Consider the following 19,430-nt stretch of genomic DNA (forward strand, 5'->3'; position numbering starts at 1 on the left):
TCAGGGGCCTGACAGTACCTGTAGCCCAGGGGCCTGACAGTACCTCTAGCAAAGAGGCCTGACAGTACCTGTAGCCCAGGGACCTCACAGTGCCTGTAACCCAGGGGCCTGACAGTACCTGTAGCCCAGGAGCCTCAGAGTACCTATAGCCCAGGGACCTCACAGTACCTGTACTCCAGGGACCTCACAGTACCTGTAACCCAGGGCCCTTGCAGTACCTGTAGCCCAGGGGGCTGACAGTACCTCTAGCCCAGGGACCTCACAGTACCTGTAGCCCAGGGACCTCACAGTACCTGTAGCCCAGGGACCTCACAGTACCTGTAGCCCAGGGACCTCACAGTACCTGTAGCCCAGGGACCTCACAGTACCTGTAGCCCAGGGGCCTGACAGTACCTGTAGTGCAGGGACATCACAGCACCTGTAGCCCAGGGACCTCAGAGTACTTGTAGCCCAGGGACCTCACAGTACCTGTAGCCCAGGGGCCTCACAGTACCTGTAGCCCAGGGACCTCACAGTACCTGTAGCCCAGGGACCTCACAGTACCTGTAGCCCAGGGGCCTCACAGTACCTGTAGCCCAGGGGCCTCACAGTACCTGTAGCCCAGGGGCCTCACAGTACCTGTAGCCCAGGGGCCTCACAGTACCTGTAGCCCAGGGGCCTCACAGTACCTGTAGCCCAGGGGCCTCACAGTACCTGTAGCCCAGGGGCCTCACAGTACCTGTAGCAACATTATAAACTATACCACGGATGGGGATAGAACCCGCGATCAGAGAGTCTCAAAACTCCAGACCGTCGCGTTAGCCACTGGACCAGCTAGCCACAATAAGATTCATCCAACTAAGTATATTTCTACACCATAGGAAGGTTAGCATAGGCACCACTGTACCTATGCTAACCTGTGTTTGCAATCGTGTCATTACGATTTCCTGAGTCATGTTGACGACTTTGAGGGGACTTGAACTAGAGTTTGTCATGGCCATGCTAGCTGGAGATTAGTCTGTAAAACCATGCATTTGTGGTCACAGTGGTGGCCTATGCTAGCCTTCCTATGGTGTAGAAATATACCTAGTTGCATGAGTCTTATTGAAGCAGCTGGTCCAGTGGCTAACGTGTCGGTCTGGAGTTCTTTGACTCTCTGATCACGGGTTCTAACCCCACCCATGGTATCTTTTTTTTTTTGCAATTGTGTCATTACGATTTCTTGAGTCATAAACATTGTATAATGGATAACTAAAGTATTAATGCTAAATTATAACTCACGTGGAGACGAAAACTCAGTAAATTAATTTATCTGTATTTTTTATCCTTTTCCGAGATCCTCTTCAGCAGATGAAGAGGATCCCATAGCTCAGTTGCTTGCACACTCGGCTCACACACACTGAGGTCTGGGACTCGATTCCCAGTATGGGTGGCAACATTAGGATGTGTTTCCTTAAGACACCTGTTCACGTAGCAGTAAGTAGGCACCTGGGTGTTAGTGGACTGGTGTGGTGTCTGGGTTCGATTCCCAGTGAGGGTCGAAACATTGGGTGTATTTCCTTACTCTGATTGTCTATGTTCACCCATCAGTATAAACTGGGTACCTGGGTGTTAGTCGACTGGTGCGGGCTGCATCCGTTGACAAAACTGACCTAATTTGTGGGAAATGCTCTGCATAACAAGCGACTTTCTATATAGTACAGTAGTATGTCATTGATGTCAACTGTGGTCTGTATACCTTGTACATGTACTTGTAGAAATAATATTATTATTATTATGAAAAAATACAGGTCAATTAATCTTCTGAATTTCTCCATATGGGTTATTACTGAACACATTATACAATGGACCCTCGCACAACGCTATTAATCCGTTCCTGAGAGCTCAATGTTAGGCGAAATTATCGTTAGGCGAATGAATTTTCCCCATAAGAAATAATGGAAATAAAATTAATCCGTGCAAGACAACCCAAAGCATGAAAAAAAAAAATTTTACCACATGAAATATTAATTTTAATACACACAAACTGAAGAAGACATGCACAGTTACATGACACTTACCCTTATTGAAGATCTGGTGATGATTGATGGGGTGAGAGGAGGGGAGAGTGTTGATGGTGTTAGTGTTTAGAAGGGAAATCCCCCTCCATTAGGACTTGAGGTGTCAAGTCCTTTTCCGGGGTTGCTTCCCTTCTTTTAATGCCACTAGGACCAGCTTCAGAGTCACTGGACTTCTGTCGCACAACATATCTGCCCATAGAGGTCTGTACCTCTCGTTCCTTTATGACATTCCTAAAGTGTTTCACAACATTGTCAGTGTAATAGTCACCAGCACGGCTTACAATAGCTGTCTGAGGGTGATTTTCATCCATAAAGGTTTGCACTTAAGCCACATTGCACATATTTCCTTAATCTTTGAAGTAGGCAACTTCTTCAATTTCTCTCTCCCCTCCTCCGAAGCAATTTCCTCAGGTGTGGCCTCTTGCTGTTGAAGTTGATCTAGCAGCTCATCAGTGGTTAGTTCTTCATTGTCCTCCTCTGCCAACTCTTCCACATCATCCCCACTAACCTCCAACCCCAAAGACTTCCCCAATGCCACAATTGATTCCTCAACTGGCATACGCCTCTCAGGGTCAGCCTCAAATCCTTCAAAATCCCTTTTGTCTACACATTCTGGCCACAGTTTCTTCCAAGCAGAGTTCAAGGTCCTCTTAGTCACTCCCTCCCAAGCCGTACCTATAAGGTTTATACAATTGAGGATATTAAAGTGATCTCTCCAAAACTCTCTTAGAGTCAATTGAGTTTCTGAGGTCACTACAAAGCACCTTTCAAACAGAGCTTTTGTGTACAGCTTTTTGAAGTTTGAAATGACCTGCTGGTCCATGGGGTGCAGGAGAGGAGTGGTATTAGGAGGCAAAAACTTGACCTTAATGAAGCTAATGTCCCCACAAAGTCGCTCTGTCAAGTCTGTAGGATGACCAGGGGCATTGTCTAACACCAGGAGGCACTTAAGGTCTAATTTATTTTCAATTAGGTAATTTTTCACAGTGGGGGCAAATGCTTGGTGTAACCAGTCATAGAAAAAGTCCCTAGTGACCCATGCCTTATTGTTTGCCCTCCACAGCACACACAAATTAGCCTTGAGGATATTCTTTTGCCTGAACGCTCTGGGAATTTCAGAGTGATACACTAAAAGGCTTCACTTTGCAATCACCACTAGCATTGGCACACATTAACAGAGTAAACCTGTCTTTCATAGGCTTGTCCTGGGAGTGCCTTTTCCTCCTCAGTAATGTAGGTCCTGCTTGGCATTTTCTTCCAAAACAGGCCTGTTTCCTCACAATTAAACACTTGTTCAGATTTCAGTCCTTCACTGTCTATGTACTCCTTGAATTCCTGCACATATTTTTCAGCTGCTTTGTGGTCCAAACTGGCAGCCTCACCATGCCTTATCACACTATGTATGCCACTACGCTTCTTAAATCTCTCAAACCAACCTTCGAGTGTGTGTGTGTGTATGAGTTTGTGTATGTGTGTGTGTGTGTGTGTGTGTTTTTATGTGTGTGTGTGGGTGTGTGTGTGTGTGTGTGTGTGTGTGTGTGTGTGTGTGTACTCACCTAGTTGTACTCGCCTAGTTGAGGTTGCGGGGGTCGAGTCCGAGCTCCTGGCCCCGCCTCTTCACTGATCGCTACTAGGTCACTCTCCCTGAGCCATGAGCTTTATCATACCTCTGCTTAAAGCTATGTATGGATCCTGCCTCCACTACATCGCTTCCCAAACTATTCCACTTACTGACTACTCTGTGGCTGAAGAAATACTTCCTAACATCCCTGTGATTCATCTGTGTCTTCAGCTTCCAACTGTGTCCCCTTGTTACTGTGTCCAATCTCTGGAACATCCTGTCTTTGTCCACCTTGTCAATTCCTCTCAGTATTTTGTATGTCGTTATCATGTCCCCCCTATCTCTCCTGTCCTCCAGTGTCGTCAGGTTGATTTCCCTTAACCTCTCCTCGTAGGACATACCTCTTAGCTCTGGGACTAGTCTTGTTGCAAACCTTTGCACTTTCTCTAGTTTCTTCACATGCTTGGCTAGGTGTGGGTTCCAAACTGGTGCCGCATACTCCAATATGGGCCTAACATACACGGTGTACAGGGTCCTGAATGATTCCTTATTAAGATGTCGGAATGCTGTTCTGAGGTTTGCTAGGCACCCATATGCTGCAGCAGTTATTTGGTTGATGTGCGCTTCAGGAGATGTGCCTGGTGTTATACTCACCCCAAGATCTTTTTCCTTGAGTGAGGTTTGTAGTCTCTGCCCCCCTAGACTGTACTCCGTCTGCGGCCTTCTTTGCCCTTCCCCAATCTTCATGACTTTGCACTTGGTGGGATTGAACTCCAGGAGCCAATTGCTGGACCAGGTCTGCAGCCTGTCCAGATCCCTTTGTAGTTCTGCCTGGTCTTCGATCGAGTGAATTCTTCTCATCAACTTCACGTCATCTGCAAACAGGGACACCTCAGAGTCTATTCCTTCCGTCATGTCGTTCACAAATACCAGAAACAGCACTGGTCCTAGGACTGACCCCTGCGGGACACCGCTGGTCACAGGTGCCCACTCTGACACCTCGCCACGTACCATGACTCGCTGCTGTCTTCCTGACAAGTATTCCCTGATCCATTGTAGTGCCTTCCCTGTTATCCCTGCTTGGTCCTCCAGTTTTTGCACCAATCTCTTGTGTGGAACTGTGTCAAACGCCTTCTTGCAGTCCAAGAAAATGCAATCCACCCACCCCTCTCTCTCTTGTCTTACTGCTGTCACCATGTCATAGAACTCCAGTAGGTTTGTGACACAGGATTTCCCGTCCCTGAAACCATGTTGGCTGCTGTTGATGAGATCATTCCTTTCTAGGTGTTCCACCACTCTTCTCCTGATAATCTTCTCCATGATTTTGCATACTATACATGTCAGTGACACTGGTCTGTAGTTTAATGCTTCATGTCTGTCTCCTTTTTTAAAGATTGGGACTACATTTGCTGTCTTCCATGCCTCAGGCAATCTCCCTGTTTCGATAGATGTATTGAATATTGTTGTTAGGGGTACACATAGCGCCTCTGCTCTGTGTGTGTGTGTGTGTGTGTGACTCAACAATCAATATTTGCACCAATAACTCACTACAGTTGTAACCGGGTGTGGAAGTGTGAATTGCTCATTACTCTAAAATTTGTTCATGATTGTAGCCATGTATAAATGCAAGTAACCATTCTTACAGTATTCATTACCTTTGTAACTTGTAAGTTCATTACCTTGTACCTAGTTCAGCCATCAAAACTTTGGGGCCCAGTCCCTGGACCCATTGTGTACCTCTATAATCTGTTAATACCTTTGTAACTTGTCATGATTGTGACTAGACCTACCTGGAGTTCATTACCTTTGTAAATTGTGAGTTCATTACCTTTGTAAATTGTGAATTCATTACCTCTGTAACTTGCTCAGCCATCAAAACTTTGAGGCCCAGTCCCTGGACCCATTATGTACCTCTGTAATCTTTTGACTACTGCCCACAGGATGGGTGTGGGGTGCATAATAAACATATTAATCAATCAACCTTTGCTGGCCTTAAATTCACTCACATCATCACTAGTTGCAGGCATTTTTCTAATTAAATCCTGATGCAACTTCCTAGCCTTTTCACTTACGATCGCTTGAGAGATGCTATCTCCTGTTATGTTTTTCGTTTATCCACACCAATAACAGTCTCTCAACATCTATCACTTGCGATCTCTGTTTCAAAAACAAAGTTGCACATTTGGCAAGAACAGCTTCCTTGATTGCCGTTTTCTTGGACACAATAGTAGCGATGGTTGATTGGGGTTTACTATACATGTACAACCTGGCCAGCTCGGAGACACGTACTCCACTTTCATACTTAGCAATGATCTCTTTCTTCATCTCCATAGTAATTCTCACCCTTATTCCTGTAGGGTTGGCACTAGAAGCTTTCTTAGGGCCCATGGTCACTTATTTTGCAGGTGAAATCACTAAAATTGCTGTAATAATACGAAATGTTCCGATTGTATGCTTGGATGTTACCGCGGAGGCTGGCTTGTAAACAATGCCACCGGCGGAACATGTGAGGCTGGCTCGGGCCGCATATAGACGCGTCTCGGATGAATCGCGTTGAGCAAGTTTTTTAGCGCTATGCGAGGCAAAATTTTAGCGATAAAATGTAACGCTAGGCGGATTTAACGTTATGTGATGCCAACGTTAGGCGGGGGCCCACTGTATCATGTTTAACAATACCTCTCTTTAGTAATATCAGTACCATCCGACTTACAACCGAATTTGGTTCTGGCCAACTGGTCGTAAGTCAAAATGGACACAAGTTGAAACTTAGAAAATTACCGACATACTGGGTAGGGCATTATGTCAAACGTTTGCTATATAAAGTATGTACTATATAGTATCGTATGTTACTTTTTACTATATGCCAATAATCTTCTAACCAAACACTGAACACTTTTTTCATCTCAGCAACTGGGCCTTCATGTTCTTTGTGATAATTGTCGCTTGCATATTTCAAATCCTACCTTACTAATAGGTATCAGTATATCACCATTAAAGACACAGCATCATCAACACAGTCACTTGATACTGGAGTTCCACAGGGAGGTGTCCTTGGACCCCTGCTCTTCCTCATTTACATCAATGATCTTCCAAACGTATCCCAACACCTGAAACCCATTCTCTTTGCTGATGACATGACTTACGTCATCTCTCACCCTAATCTTGCCACCCTCAACACCATTGTTAATGAGAAGCTGCTCAAAATATCAACTTGAATGACAGCCAATAAACTTACACTTAACACAGACAAAACCTACTATATTATGTTTGGTAGCAGAGCAGGAGATGCACAACTAAACATTAAGATTGACAGCACTCTAATTGCCAGACATAATGAGGGCAAATTCCTATGCCTATACCTCAACAACCTGAATTTCAGCACCCATATCCAACACATATCAAAAGAAGTATCCAAAACAGTTGGGATCCTCTCCAAGATACAATACTTCGTGCTGCAAAATGCCCTTCTCACACTATACCATTCACTCATTTATCCATACCTCACCTATGCTGTTTGTGCTTGGGGTTCAACTGCAGCAACACACCTAAAGCCAATAATAACTCAACAAAAAGCCACAGTAAGAATAATCACTAAATCCCATCCCTGGCAACACCCCCCCCCCCCCTACTCTTCATAGATCTAAACTTGCTCCCTGTTCAGAACATCCACACTTACTACTGTGCAATCTACATATACAGGACCTTAAATTCCAATATTAACCTTGACCTAAAATGCTTTCTTGATAGTTGTGACAGGACCCACAGGCATAACACCAGACACAAACATATCTACGACATTCCCCGTGTCCGACTAAACCTTTACAAAAATTCAATACACGTATATGTCAAAGGCCCTAAAATCTGGAACACCCTACCTGAGAACTCTAGAACTGCAGACACATTCATCACCTTCAAAACTACTGTTAGAAAACATCTTATCTCCCTGATACACCCCGTCAACTAACTACAGGAATACCACCTGGTGGTTCACACTTACACTCACTCACCCATTTGACTATAAGCACAGAAATACATATCTTAATCTTAAAATAATGATTCCTAACTAGTCACAAGTTTGCCTGTGATACTCCAATATAGAAACTATGTATTGTGCCGAAACAAAAGCATTCACATTGCTAAACTCACAAACTAGTATTTAGTCACTTAGTATTTAGTCACTTAGTATTTAGCCAACTAACTCCACAATTTGTAATAATTTAGGGTTAAGAATTAATCTAAGTTTGCCCAAAATGCCTAGCCATGCTAGGTGTTCTAGTAGCCCCCTCTGTAATTATTATTTTACTACATGTAAACCACACAATATCCAAAATCTGTAAACCCCGCATTGTAACCCTTATAGAGAATAAACTTTTATTTTATTTTATTTTATTTGACTTCATAGGGGCCAAAGATTTCACTGCTTCTCTGATGTGGTCTTTATCTTTAAGTATTGTCGACACAGTGGAATGAGAGAGCTGAAAATCGTGAGAAATGCTGTTAGACATTTTTTCCATCCTCGTACTGTTTAATTTCATCTTCTGGTCGAGAGTAAGAGCCTCTCTTGCCTTCTTGCCACAAACTCCAGTGCAAGATTCAGACTTCCTCTTAGGGGCCATGGTGAAATTTACTGTCCAGGTACATATATACAGTATAGTACAGTTAATACAGCATTATTCTGCTGATAGGGCAGGGTAACTCAAAGTGATGCTGCCTGAGTGATGTGAGACCTCTCCCGAGATGGCACATTGCCACGAGCAGTGGTCAATGTCATACAGCGGTATGTATCGGCCCACCCAGCCCTGCTACCAGATGTACGGTCATAAGTATGTGTGGTCGTATGTCGAGCAGGTCATAAGTCGGATGGTACTGATATATAATTGAAATTTACCACTCAATAACCTATATCTAGTCTTAAACAGTAAGCATCAGGTCTGGTCTGTCTGAAATGCTCTGCATGTCAGTGGCTTTCTTTGTGTTTAACAATATTTTATTGATAAATTAGACACATGTGCAAGTAAATCACACATTGTATACTATGCAAAGAAATAAAGTTACCTATTTTGCTTTGTTTGTTGGAGTAAATTTGTATTTATAATTTGAGTACAGTCAGGTACAGTAAACTTTCAATATAATGGACTTATGAAACAACAGACAATATCCACTGGATAAAATTTATTACACAATTTTATTCTTAAAAACACAACTGGAAGCAAACCAAGGAATGGGTGGGATTTGAACCCATGGCAAGATAGTACTGAAGTTCCCAGTTAGTGTATAAGGATAGAAGTTTAGGACTCACCATGACTTCAAACCCCTACCAGTTCCATGGTTTATATTTTTTTTTTTTTTTTTAATTCATTTAATTTCAGTTTTTTATGGTTGCATGCTGTATAGTCCTTGTGGCTTAGCGCTTCTTTTTGATTATAATAATAATAATTTATGGTTGCATAACTAAATTCTGTGTAGTATACTAGGTCTACAGTAGAGTACTTAATTGATTTGTTCTTATATTATTTAAACATACCTGGAGGGGGTTTCGGGGTTCAATGCCCCCGTGGCCCGGTCCATGACCAGACTTGGTGGTGGATCAGGACCTGGTTACATGTAAACCAACACAAGAACCACAGCCTGTAAGTAAGTAAACAAGTAAGTAAGTAAGTAAGTTTATTCAGGTATACACAAATACAGTTACATAGATTATCATACATAGCAGCATATGTGTAGAGAACCATCCAGGATAACCCTTAAAAGTCAGACAAAGTGACTTATTTCCATTGGGGTCCTGGCTGGTCAGGTACTGACTTTGTGTCTGTCCAGCTCTTGAAGACAGCCAGGAGTCTTGAAGACAGCCAGGAGTCTTGAAGACAGCCAGGAGTCTTGAAGACAGCCAGGAGTCTTGAAGACAGCCAGGAGTCTTGAAGACAGCCAGGAGTCTTGAAGACAGCCAGGAGTCTTGAAGACAGCCAGGAGTCTTGAAGACAGCCAGGAGTCTTGAAGACAGCCAGGAGTCTTGAAGACAGCCAGGAGTCTTGAAGACAGCCAGGAGTCTTGAAGACAGCCAGGAGTCTTGAAGACAGCCAGGAGTCTTGAAGACAGCCAGGAGTCTTGAAGACAGCCAGGGGTCTTGAAGACAGCCAGGGGTCTTGAAGACAGCCAGGGGTCTTGAAGATAGCCAGGAGTCTATTGGTAATTGCCCTTATGTATGCCAAGAGGGAGTATAAAATTAAAATTATTATTATAATTATTATTATTATTATTATTATTAATGTTGTTGTAAAATGCAAGCACTAAACCCAGCTAAGAGTAAACTTTCCTTGACAGATCATACAACTTGTATGAGAACGAAGACGGGAGCGATATCATCCTGATGGTGGGAGACGAAATTTACCGGGAGAGGATCCCAGCCCACTCATGGGTCCTTGCTGCTGGGAATGAAGTCTTCAGGGCCATGTTCCAGGGACCCCTGGCTGACAAGCACAAAAAGACTTACAACATCTCAAATGACCCCAAAGGCTTCCAAAATCTTTTGAGGTAAATTTGAACCTTCGAAATTCTGTCCTTCTAATGAGAGAGTGAATTTTTAACAATAAAAAGGCACAATACCATGACTGGAACAATTAAAAAATATCCTGCACTCAGACCATTTACAAGTTACATTTGACTTGTAAATGGTCCAAGGCAGACCATTTGTGAATTTCTTACATTTATTCTAAAGATATGCCTTTTATTTTTGTGACAGTAAGTTACGTTACATTAAATTGTCATCTTTTAGCAAAAAATTATCATTTGCACAATAGCCTTTTCAGGAAATTAATTTTTTTTTTTATTTTGACTAAAATTACTAGATTTTTGGTTTTAATAAATTTTGAGAAAAGGTGCATAACCTCAGATTTTAATAACAAAGACCCAGCAAACAAATAAATATTTCTATAGAGTGGAGTAGTATATTATACAATTAAGGTGACTGACAAACAGCAGGTCCCCCCGTATCTGCAGGGGATATGTTCCAAGACCTATCGTGGATATACCTGAAACCATGGAGAGTAACTAACCCATTTTTCATTTACAATTTATGTCTATGATAAAGTTTAATTGATAAATTATGCAAAATAACTTATTAAAGCCATATAGTGGAACTAGTTGATTATTCAATTTTCCTGTATTCACTGTAACTCACCTAATGACCATATGAACAATTACAACACTATACATGTAATTGTCTTATTAATCTTAAGTTAGTCTTAAGATTGAACATCAAAATGGTATACAAACCGACAGGTTGTTAGGTAAGACACATATGCAACAGTTAGACAACTTTATTCCGAAACGTTTCGCCTACATAGTAGGCTTCTTCAGTCGAATACAGAAAATAGGCAGGAACAGTAGAGATGTGAAGTCGATGTAATCAGTCCATCACCCTTGTAGTCGTAGAATTTGAGGTTGTCAGTCCCTCGGCCTGGAGAAGTTCAGTTCCTGACTATGGAACTGAACTTCTCCAGGCCGAGGGACTGACAACCTCAAATTCTACGACTACAAGGGTGATGGACTGATTACATCGACTTCACATCTCTACTGTTCCTGCCTATTTTCTGTATTCGACTGAAGAAGCCTACTGTGTAGGCGAAACGTTTCGGAATAAAGTTGTCTAACTGTTGCATATGTGTCTTACCTAACAGTCTTAAGATTGCCCGAAATGCTCTGCATATAAAGGGGCTTTTGGCATGTTCACCAAAATGGTACATTCCTTTGTACAAACTTGTATCATGCTAAAATAAAATTGTTATTGTTATTTCTACAAGTACATATACAAGGTATACAGATCATAGCTGACATCAATGACATACTATTATATAGAAAGCTGCTTGTTATGCGCAGCATATCAGGAAAATTTGATTAACTTTGCCCCCAGGATGCAACTGACACCAGTATACTAACACCCAGTTACCTATTTTACTGATGGGTGAACAGTGACAGCAGGTGTCTTAAGGAAATACATTCTAATGTTTCCACCCGTACCACCAGTGACTAACACCTGTTGTCACTGTTCACCTAGCAGTAAGTAGGTACCTGGGTGTTAGTCTGCTAACACCTGTTGGCCATGTTCACCTATCAATGAAATAAGTACCTCGGTATTAGATGATTGGTGTGGGTCGCATCCTGGAGACAAAACTGACCTAATTTGTAGGAAATGCTCAGCATAACAAGGGTCTTTCTATATAGTAGTATGTCACTGATGTCAGCTATGGTCTGTATACCTTGTACATGCACTGGTAGAAATGAAGTTGTTATTATAATACAGTAGGACCCCCATATCTTCGGAGGATATGTTCCAAGGATCTGCTTGGATACCGAAACCGCTGATAAAGATAAAGCTAAAGAGTTTATTTCTTAATAATAATAATAATAATAATAATAATAATAATAATAATAATAATAATAATAATAATAATAATAATAATAATAATAATAATATATCTTTATTTACTACAAGTACATGTACAAGGTATACAGACCATAGCTGACATCAATGACATACTACTATATAGAAAGCCGCTTGTTATGCTGAGCATTTCCCACAAATTAAGTCAGTTTTGTCCCAGGATGCGACCCACACCAGTCCACTAACACCCAGGTACCTCTTTTACTGATGAGTGAACAACTGAACATAGACAACCGGTGTAAAGAAACACGTCCAATGTTTCCACCCCTTCACCGGGAATCGAACCCGGACCCTCACCATGTGAAGCAAGAGTTTTTGCCACCAGGCCACGGGACACCATAGAGGTTATAATGTGTAATTACAGTTTTGGTTTGCTAAGTGCAAAGAAAACCACTATCATGCTGGGGCATTTCAGGCAGACTAATCTTAGTACATAATAACTATTTAAATCTAGACAAGATAAGAGTGGGCAACTTTTATTAAAATCTTTATTTAACCTTAATACTAATGCAAAGTAGTCAAGGTGGAGGTTCATAAGAATATTAATCTTGAAGTTGTACATAATAAAAATAATATTACAAATAATGGTTCAAATAGTAATATTACATGGATTAGCAGATGTTTAATAGACTAGGGGTCATATAATATTTGGGAGAGTTGCTTTAAACTGATCAGAAGTTGTTTTGTTTAGTTTGGTTAGTAGTATTAAGAGATGAGATGATTTTTAAGCAAAGTCTTAAATTTATAGGTAGTCAGGGGATCCTTAATTGGTTCAGGTAGTAAATTCCAGAGTAAACCCTATATGTAAGTCCTATACATACCTATTATAAAGTTTAATTTATTTATTTATTTATTTATTTATTTATTTATTTATTTATTTATTTGAACATGATACAGTGAAGTACAAGGAATACAATTTTTAAAGAGCAACATGCCAAAGCCCCTTGTATGCAGAGCATTATGGGCAGGCTTAAAATTAACTTAAGATTAACTAAGCAATGATATATTCAGTGGTACAAAAATTATTGTAAAACAGATAACAATTTAGTACAAATGAGTATTACAAAGACAGGTCATATGGTCATTTACTGTGTTGTTGTGTAATCAGTAGAATGGAGTATTATGTTAGGTAATGAAGTTAAATAGTAAATGCACCATAAGTGGAGAATTATCACTTTTTCACTTATGGGAACCACTTCACGAGTTCTCTTAGGCTATGAAGAACTGCCACCATCACTAATTTTGAATTAAGGATTATTTTGGCCACGGTAAACCGCGGATAGCTAAAACTGTGGATGACTGAAACCATGGATGCCAAATCTGTGTTTACCTGGAGTTTACCTGGAGAGAGTTCACTCCAGGTAAACACAGATTTGGCATCCATGGTTTCAGTCATCCACAGTTTTAGCTATCCGCGGTTTACCGTACTCCACTGTACTCCACTTTATAGAAACAAAGTTTGTTTGTGTGATAAGTATATTTTTTCTCACACTGCAATGATTAATATACGTACTTTTTTTTTTTAAATTCTTCATTGAACAGTTCTTACTGTTCAGGGTTTTTAATTTCCTCTCATAATTTCAGATGGCTGTATCGTCATGAGTGTGGCATCCAGAGTATAGAGAGTGCCCTCATCACCCTCCAGGTGGCCATTCAATACCTCTGTCCGGAGTTGGCCGAGATGTGTGTAGAATATATTACACAGCACCTGAGTGTCAACAATGTTCTCCGGGTGCTGCAAGAAGTCTATCGATACTGCCCATCTCAGAATACCAGCTGCTACCAGACGGGCAATACAGTTTCAACTGCACCTTCAGCACCCAGCCTAGAAGACCTCGAAGACCTTACTCGGAGGTCTTTAAACGAGTGTGGCAAGGAAGAGTCTAAAGAAGAACAGTTGGAAAGATCTCAGCACACTATCCACAGCATGGCACAGCTCCAGGCTCTGTGTGATGAAGCAGATCTCAGGGACCCCACCGCATGTTGCACGGATCTTTTTAATGTGTGCCTTGAGGTAGTCGATCAGAACACACAAATTGTCCTGGACTCTGAACTTTTGGAAGAGTTAGATCGCAGTGCATTAGAGCTTATTTTGAGACGCCCAACGCTCAATGTTGCAAATGAGCTTCCATTATTTGAGGCACTGCAGCGCTGGGCAACCGCACAATGCAAACGTCACAAGCTTCCCCTTACCCAAGCAAACAGAAGGGCTGTTCTAGGGAACCTACTCTATTATATACATTTCTTGCAGCTAAATAATGAACAACTTCAACAAACCAGCAGCCTTCTCTCTTCTGATGAATTCAACTACCTCAGTGGACGAATCCTCGGCCACGACACAGCGACTGTACCACCTACTCTGGCAGCGCAGTTATCCGAGATGGCCAACCCTCGGCGCCCCAGCCCTACAAGGTCACCACAGCAAGCCACCAATGGTAAAATTAAGAAGAAGTGCAACACAGGCAAGAAGAAATATACCAGAAAGGAACTCATACTAGATATTGTCTCTTGCTTGGCAGTAATCTTTGATTAGGCTTCACTATATACCTCAAGTATACCTGGAGGGTGTTCTGGGAGTCAGTTCATGACCAAGCCTTGCAGTGGCTCAGGGCCTGATCAACCAGGCTGTTACTGCTGGCTGCATGCAAACACATGAAACACAGCCCAGCTGGTCAGGTACTGATTGCAGCTGTCTATCCAGCTCCCTCTTGAAGACAGTTAGGTGTCTTGAAGACAGCCAGGTGTCTGGAAGACAGCCAGGGGTCTTGAAGACAGCCAGGGGTCTTGAAGACAACAAGGGGTCTTGAAGATAGCCAGGGGTCTTGAAGACAGCCAGGGGTCTTGAAGACAACAAGGGGTCTTGAAGACAGCCAGGGGTCTTGAAGACAACAAGGGGTCTTGAAGACAACAAGGGGTCTTGAAGACAACAAGGGGTCTTGAAGACAACAAGGGGTCTTGAAGACAGCCAGGGGTCTTGAAGACAACAAGGGGTCTTGAAGACAGCCAGGGGTCTTGAAGACAACAAGGGGTCTTGAAGACAACAAGGGGTCTTGAAGACAGCCAGGGGTCTTGAAGACAACCAGGGGTCTTGAAGACAGCCAGGGGTCTTGAAGACAGCCAGGGGTCTTGAAGACAGCCAGGGGTCTTGAAGACAGCCAGGGGTCTATTGCTGTAGCTTATATTCTAATAGTATACAGTAGTCACTTTGTCACAAAATATTTTGTAGGGATAAAATCCCTAAGTTCTATATTACAGTGTTAATCCCATAAGGGTCATACATCACCCTGGGAATAGGTGGTAATTCAATCTGATCCAGTTCCTTGAATGAAGAGCCCTTAGAGCATCCCTTTCCCTTGAAGGGCTAAAATTCCTAAGCTTCATGAGCATATTATCTGCTTCCACTGGCTGTCCTCATTCTTGTTATATATTTATAGGGATGCTCTAAACCCATAGGGATCATACAGCCCCCCCTTAAAATTGCATTTTTTTTAAGTTTTAGGATAACGATTTGCAGTAACCAGTCATTAAATTGTTATTGGTTAAGAAAAGCCATTTTAAGTAGAATACATATTTGATATGTTTATCATTTATCAGTAAATAACATGAAACGTTGATGTTATTGTAGTCAGTGAATTTTATGTGACTTGATTAAAGTTATCAATGTGTTATTGATGTGTTAAATCATTAATTTTTTGATACTGTAGTTTTTTATATAGTATATATATCAAATATTGTTTGTATTAGACAAGACACATTCGAAGAATAGAGTCTGAGGATTGTAATAGATCAAAATGTGAAGCATCTTCCAGGAATGTGCATTCAACTTATACACCGTGTATACATGTACTTATTTGTGAATGTGTGTGTGTGTGTGTGTGTGTGTGTGTGTGTGTGTGTGTGTGTGTGTGTGTGTGTGTGTGTGTGTGTGTGTGTGTGTGTGTGTGTGTGTGTGTGTATATGTGTGTGTGTATATGTGTGTGTGTGTGTGTGTGTGTGTGTGTGTGTGTGTGTGTGTGTGTGTGTGTGTGTGTGTGTGTGTGTGTGTGTGTGTGTGTGTGTGTGTGTGTGTGTGTATGTGTGTGTGTGTGTTTGTGTGTATGTGCAAGCATTTGTACGTGCACGAGTAGTCACCTATTTGTGGGCGCAGGGGCTGATTTGTAGCTCCTGGCCCACCTGTTCTCTGGTTGCCACTAGGTCCACTCTTCCCCTGTTCCAAGAGCTTTATTGTACCTCTTGTGTGTGTGTGTGTGTGTGTGTGTGTGTGTGTGTGTGTGTGTGTGTGTGTGTGTGTGTGTGTGTGTGTGTGTGTGTGTGTGTGTGTGTGTGTGTGTGTGTGTGTTGTGTGTAGGATATTTAAAGAGGTTTTAACTTTCAAATCTGTTAAGTAATGTTTGTTTAAAAACAGTCTAGTAAAAAGTATTGAGTATAATTTCATTATATGTTGTACACTGTACAATAAATGGTCTAGTCAATTTTCTCTGAACATGACACAGCATAGAAACCACAGGGAATAAAGCCTTTAAATGGCAATGTTGCAACATAGTATATTATTCATGGTATGCAATACTGATACACTAATGAATAACAAATGGCCAACACTTGGGTATCTTTATCTTAAGTCTGCCCAAAATGCCTAGGCAGGATAATGGCTTTCTCAGCTCCATTCATACCATATGTAAACACACATTGTAACCTTAGTAAAGAAATAAATATTTTATTTTATTTATTTTATTTAATGATGAAATTCTCTGCCCATTAAGGGGCTTTCTGCATTCTAAATGTCACTCATCTGTCAACAAACACCGTACAGTAAATCCTCGACTTACGAATACATTGAGAATGTTCCGTATTGGAGTTTACCTGGAGAGAGTTCTGGGGGTCAACGCCCCCGCGGCCCGGTCTGTGACCAGGCCTCCTGGTGGATCAGAGCCTGATCAACCAGGCTGTTGCTGCTGGCTGCACGCAAACCAACGTACGAGCCACAGCCCGGCTGATCAGGAACTGACTTTAGGTGCTTGTCCAGTGCCAGCTTGAAGACTGCCAGGGGTCTGTTGGTAATCCCCTTTATGTGTGCTGGGAGGCAGTTGAACAGTCTCGGGCCCCCTGTGTATAATATTATTATATATTATTATACACAATACAAAAGGTCCCCAATGTATTTGTAAAATGAAGACTTATGTATTATGAATATTATATACAATTCATAAGGTCCCCAATGTATTTGTAAGCTGAGGATTACTCTACCATGCTGGGATAAAGAATCTTAAATCCTAAGTGAAGTGTTGCAGCTATACAGCAGGCTTCTTCAGTCAAATACAGGGGGATATATAACACTGTAGACAAAGTTTTAGTTTTGATGGTATCAGTCCATGAGTGTTAACAGGTTACTGTCTCAGGGTTGAGGGACTAACACCTTGTACCAGGGTTGATGGCTCAGTTGGAAGAGCACTTGTTTTACATGCTGAGTGTCTGGGGTTAAATCTCTGGCATGCATGGCAACACTGGGCATGTTTCCTTACACCTGCTGTCCCTGTTCACCTAGCAGTAAGTAGGTACCTGAGTGTTAGTCACCTTACATATGCTGTCCCTTTTCACCGGGCAGTAAGTAGGTATCTAGGTATTAGTCACCTTACACCTGCTGTCCCTGTTCACCTAGCAGTAAGTAGGTACTTGGGTGTTAGGTGCAGGGTGTGGGTGGCATCCTAGGGGATAAGACTGAAGGACCACAATGGAAATAAGACTGACAGTCCTCAGTGACCCACTGACTTTACTGGGTTATCCTGGGTAACTAACCCTCCAGGTTAAAAATCTGAACAAATCTTACCACCTCCAAACTATGGCAGAAATTTTCATCAATAAAGATACTAAACAAGTGTTGCACAGTTGTCCTATTAATTTTTTTACAGCATAAAAAATTTCCTATATGTTTTTATTCTCACAATGAAACACAAACTCTGTAAAGGTCACACACTGCTTGAGGAATGGGTGATAATTGGATAAGAAACGGGTAATAACTGGATAAGAAATGGGTGATAATTGGATAAGAAATGGGAGATAATTGGATACGATCTGAGGAAAGAAGGGAGTAACCCCAGTTCCTTGGAATGAGGGATCTTCGCCAGAATAGGATAACTAGCTATGGTGTGTTGTCACACACAACAACAAGCAGTGTGGTGGGCAGGAAACTCGTACTGAACGAGTTTTGACTTGGATGAATTAAGGTCAGGTGTCATTTAATAATTCATACTAGACTGAATATCGTACTATTCAGATTCATACCAATCAAGGCTTTGCTTGATTATTATTATATTATTATCACTATTATTTTTTTTTTATTATTATCACACTGGCCGATTCCCACCAAGGCAGGGTGGCCTGAAAAAGAAAAACTTTCACCATCATTCACTATTATTATTGATAGTAATATCTTCAAGGGAGGTCCCTTAACACTGGCTGAAGGCAGGTCTTGTTCCAAGGCACTGAATTTACCCTCTTCCTTGGATTGAACTTGAATGCCTCCTATTCTCCCAGGCACTGTGTGACCCTACAGGTTTAGCACTCTTTCCAGTACTATAATAATAATCCATATATAATTCTAAGCATTCATTTTTATTCTACTATTTCTTCAACATTCCAACCACCATAATTCTTTACTGTGTTTAAATTATACAAGAGACATCTGGTGTATTATAATATAATCATGAAGAAGCACTAAACCCACAAGGGTAGTCATCCAGTGTATAATGCTAAGGAAACAAAATATAAGTAGAGTCGCTCCATTACTCATGAACAGGTTCAGTTCCGAGCAGTCGTTCAAAAGTCTATTTGTTCGTAAGTCCAATATGTGTACGTATATGGTATTGTACAGTAGTGTAGTATATGTAGGTATGAACATGGAGCAACCTAGAAATGTATATACCTGGAGTATACCTGGAGAGGGTTTCAGGGATCAGCGCCCCTGTGGCCCGGTCTGTGACCACGTCACAACAGTTTAAACATATACATGTACGTGAATAAAGGAAAAATACACACTGTACACTAGCAAACAACACATGTTATAAATGAAATGAAGTTTATAATGTTAATAATAAATTTTTTACTACAAGGCAAATTGACTGTAATATCGAAAGTTCGCAACACAAATGTTCATATGTAGGGAGTCTCTGTACTATGCGAGGTGTGTTATAATAGAGAATATACAGGGTGTTTCAAAATGATTGACCCCATTCAACATGTTACGATTTCAAATTGGATCCATCTCTTTGAAACACCCTGTATCTGTGCAAACTTCCGTGAAGATTGCCGCTCTCACACTCATATTAAGTTTTAAATACAAAAAAATAAATTATAAAAAATCCAGTTGATTTTTTTATCAAAATGCATCCTAAAA

General features: G+C 41.4%; 1 protein-coding gene across 6 annotated transcripts in view; it reads left to right on the forward strand.

Annotated features, from left to right (window-relative positions):
• The window catches only part of LOC128704536 (BTB/POZ domain-containing protein 6), a 104,964-nt gene extending 85,565 nt beyond the window's left edge, over positions 1-19,399 (forward strand). For all 6 annotated transcript variants that reach the window (XM_053799648.2, XM_070079783.1, XM_070079781.1 and 3 more), the window contains 2 exons: positions 9,922-10,131; positions 13,625-19,399. In XM_053799648.2, coding sequence (XP_053655623.1) covers positions 9,922-10,131; positions 13,625-14,573 — 1,159 coding nt within the window. In that variant the 3' untranslated portion in view covers positions 14,574-19,399. The remainder of the gene's footprint in view (positions 1-9,921; positions 10,132-13,624) is intronic.
• Positions 19,400-19,430: the final 31 nt, after the last annotated feature.

This window comes from Cherax quadricarinatus, unplaced genomic scaffold, assembly GCF_038502225.1.
Source record: "Cherax quadricarinatus isolate ZL_2023a unplaced genomic scaffold, ASM3850222v1 Contig16, whole genome shotgun sequence".
NCBI classification, from domain to species: Eukaryota; Metazoa; Arthropoda; class Malacostraca; order Decapoda; family Parastacidae; genus Cherax; species Cherax quadricarinatus.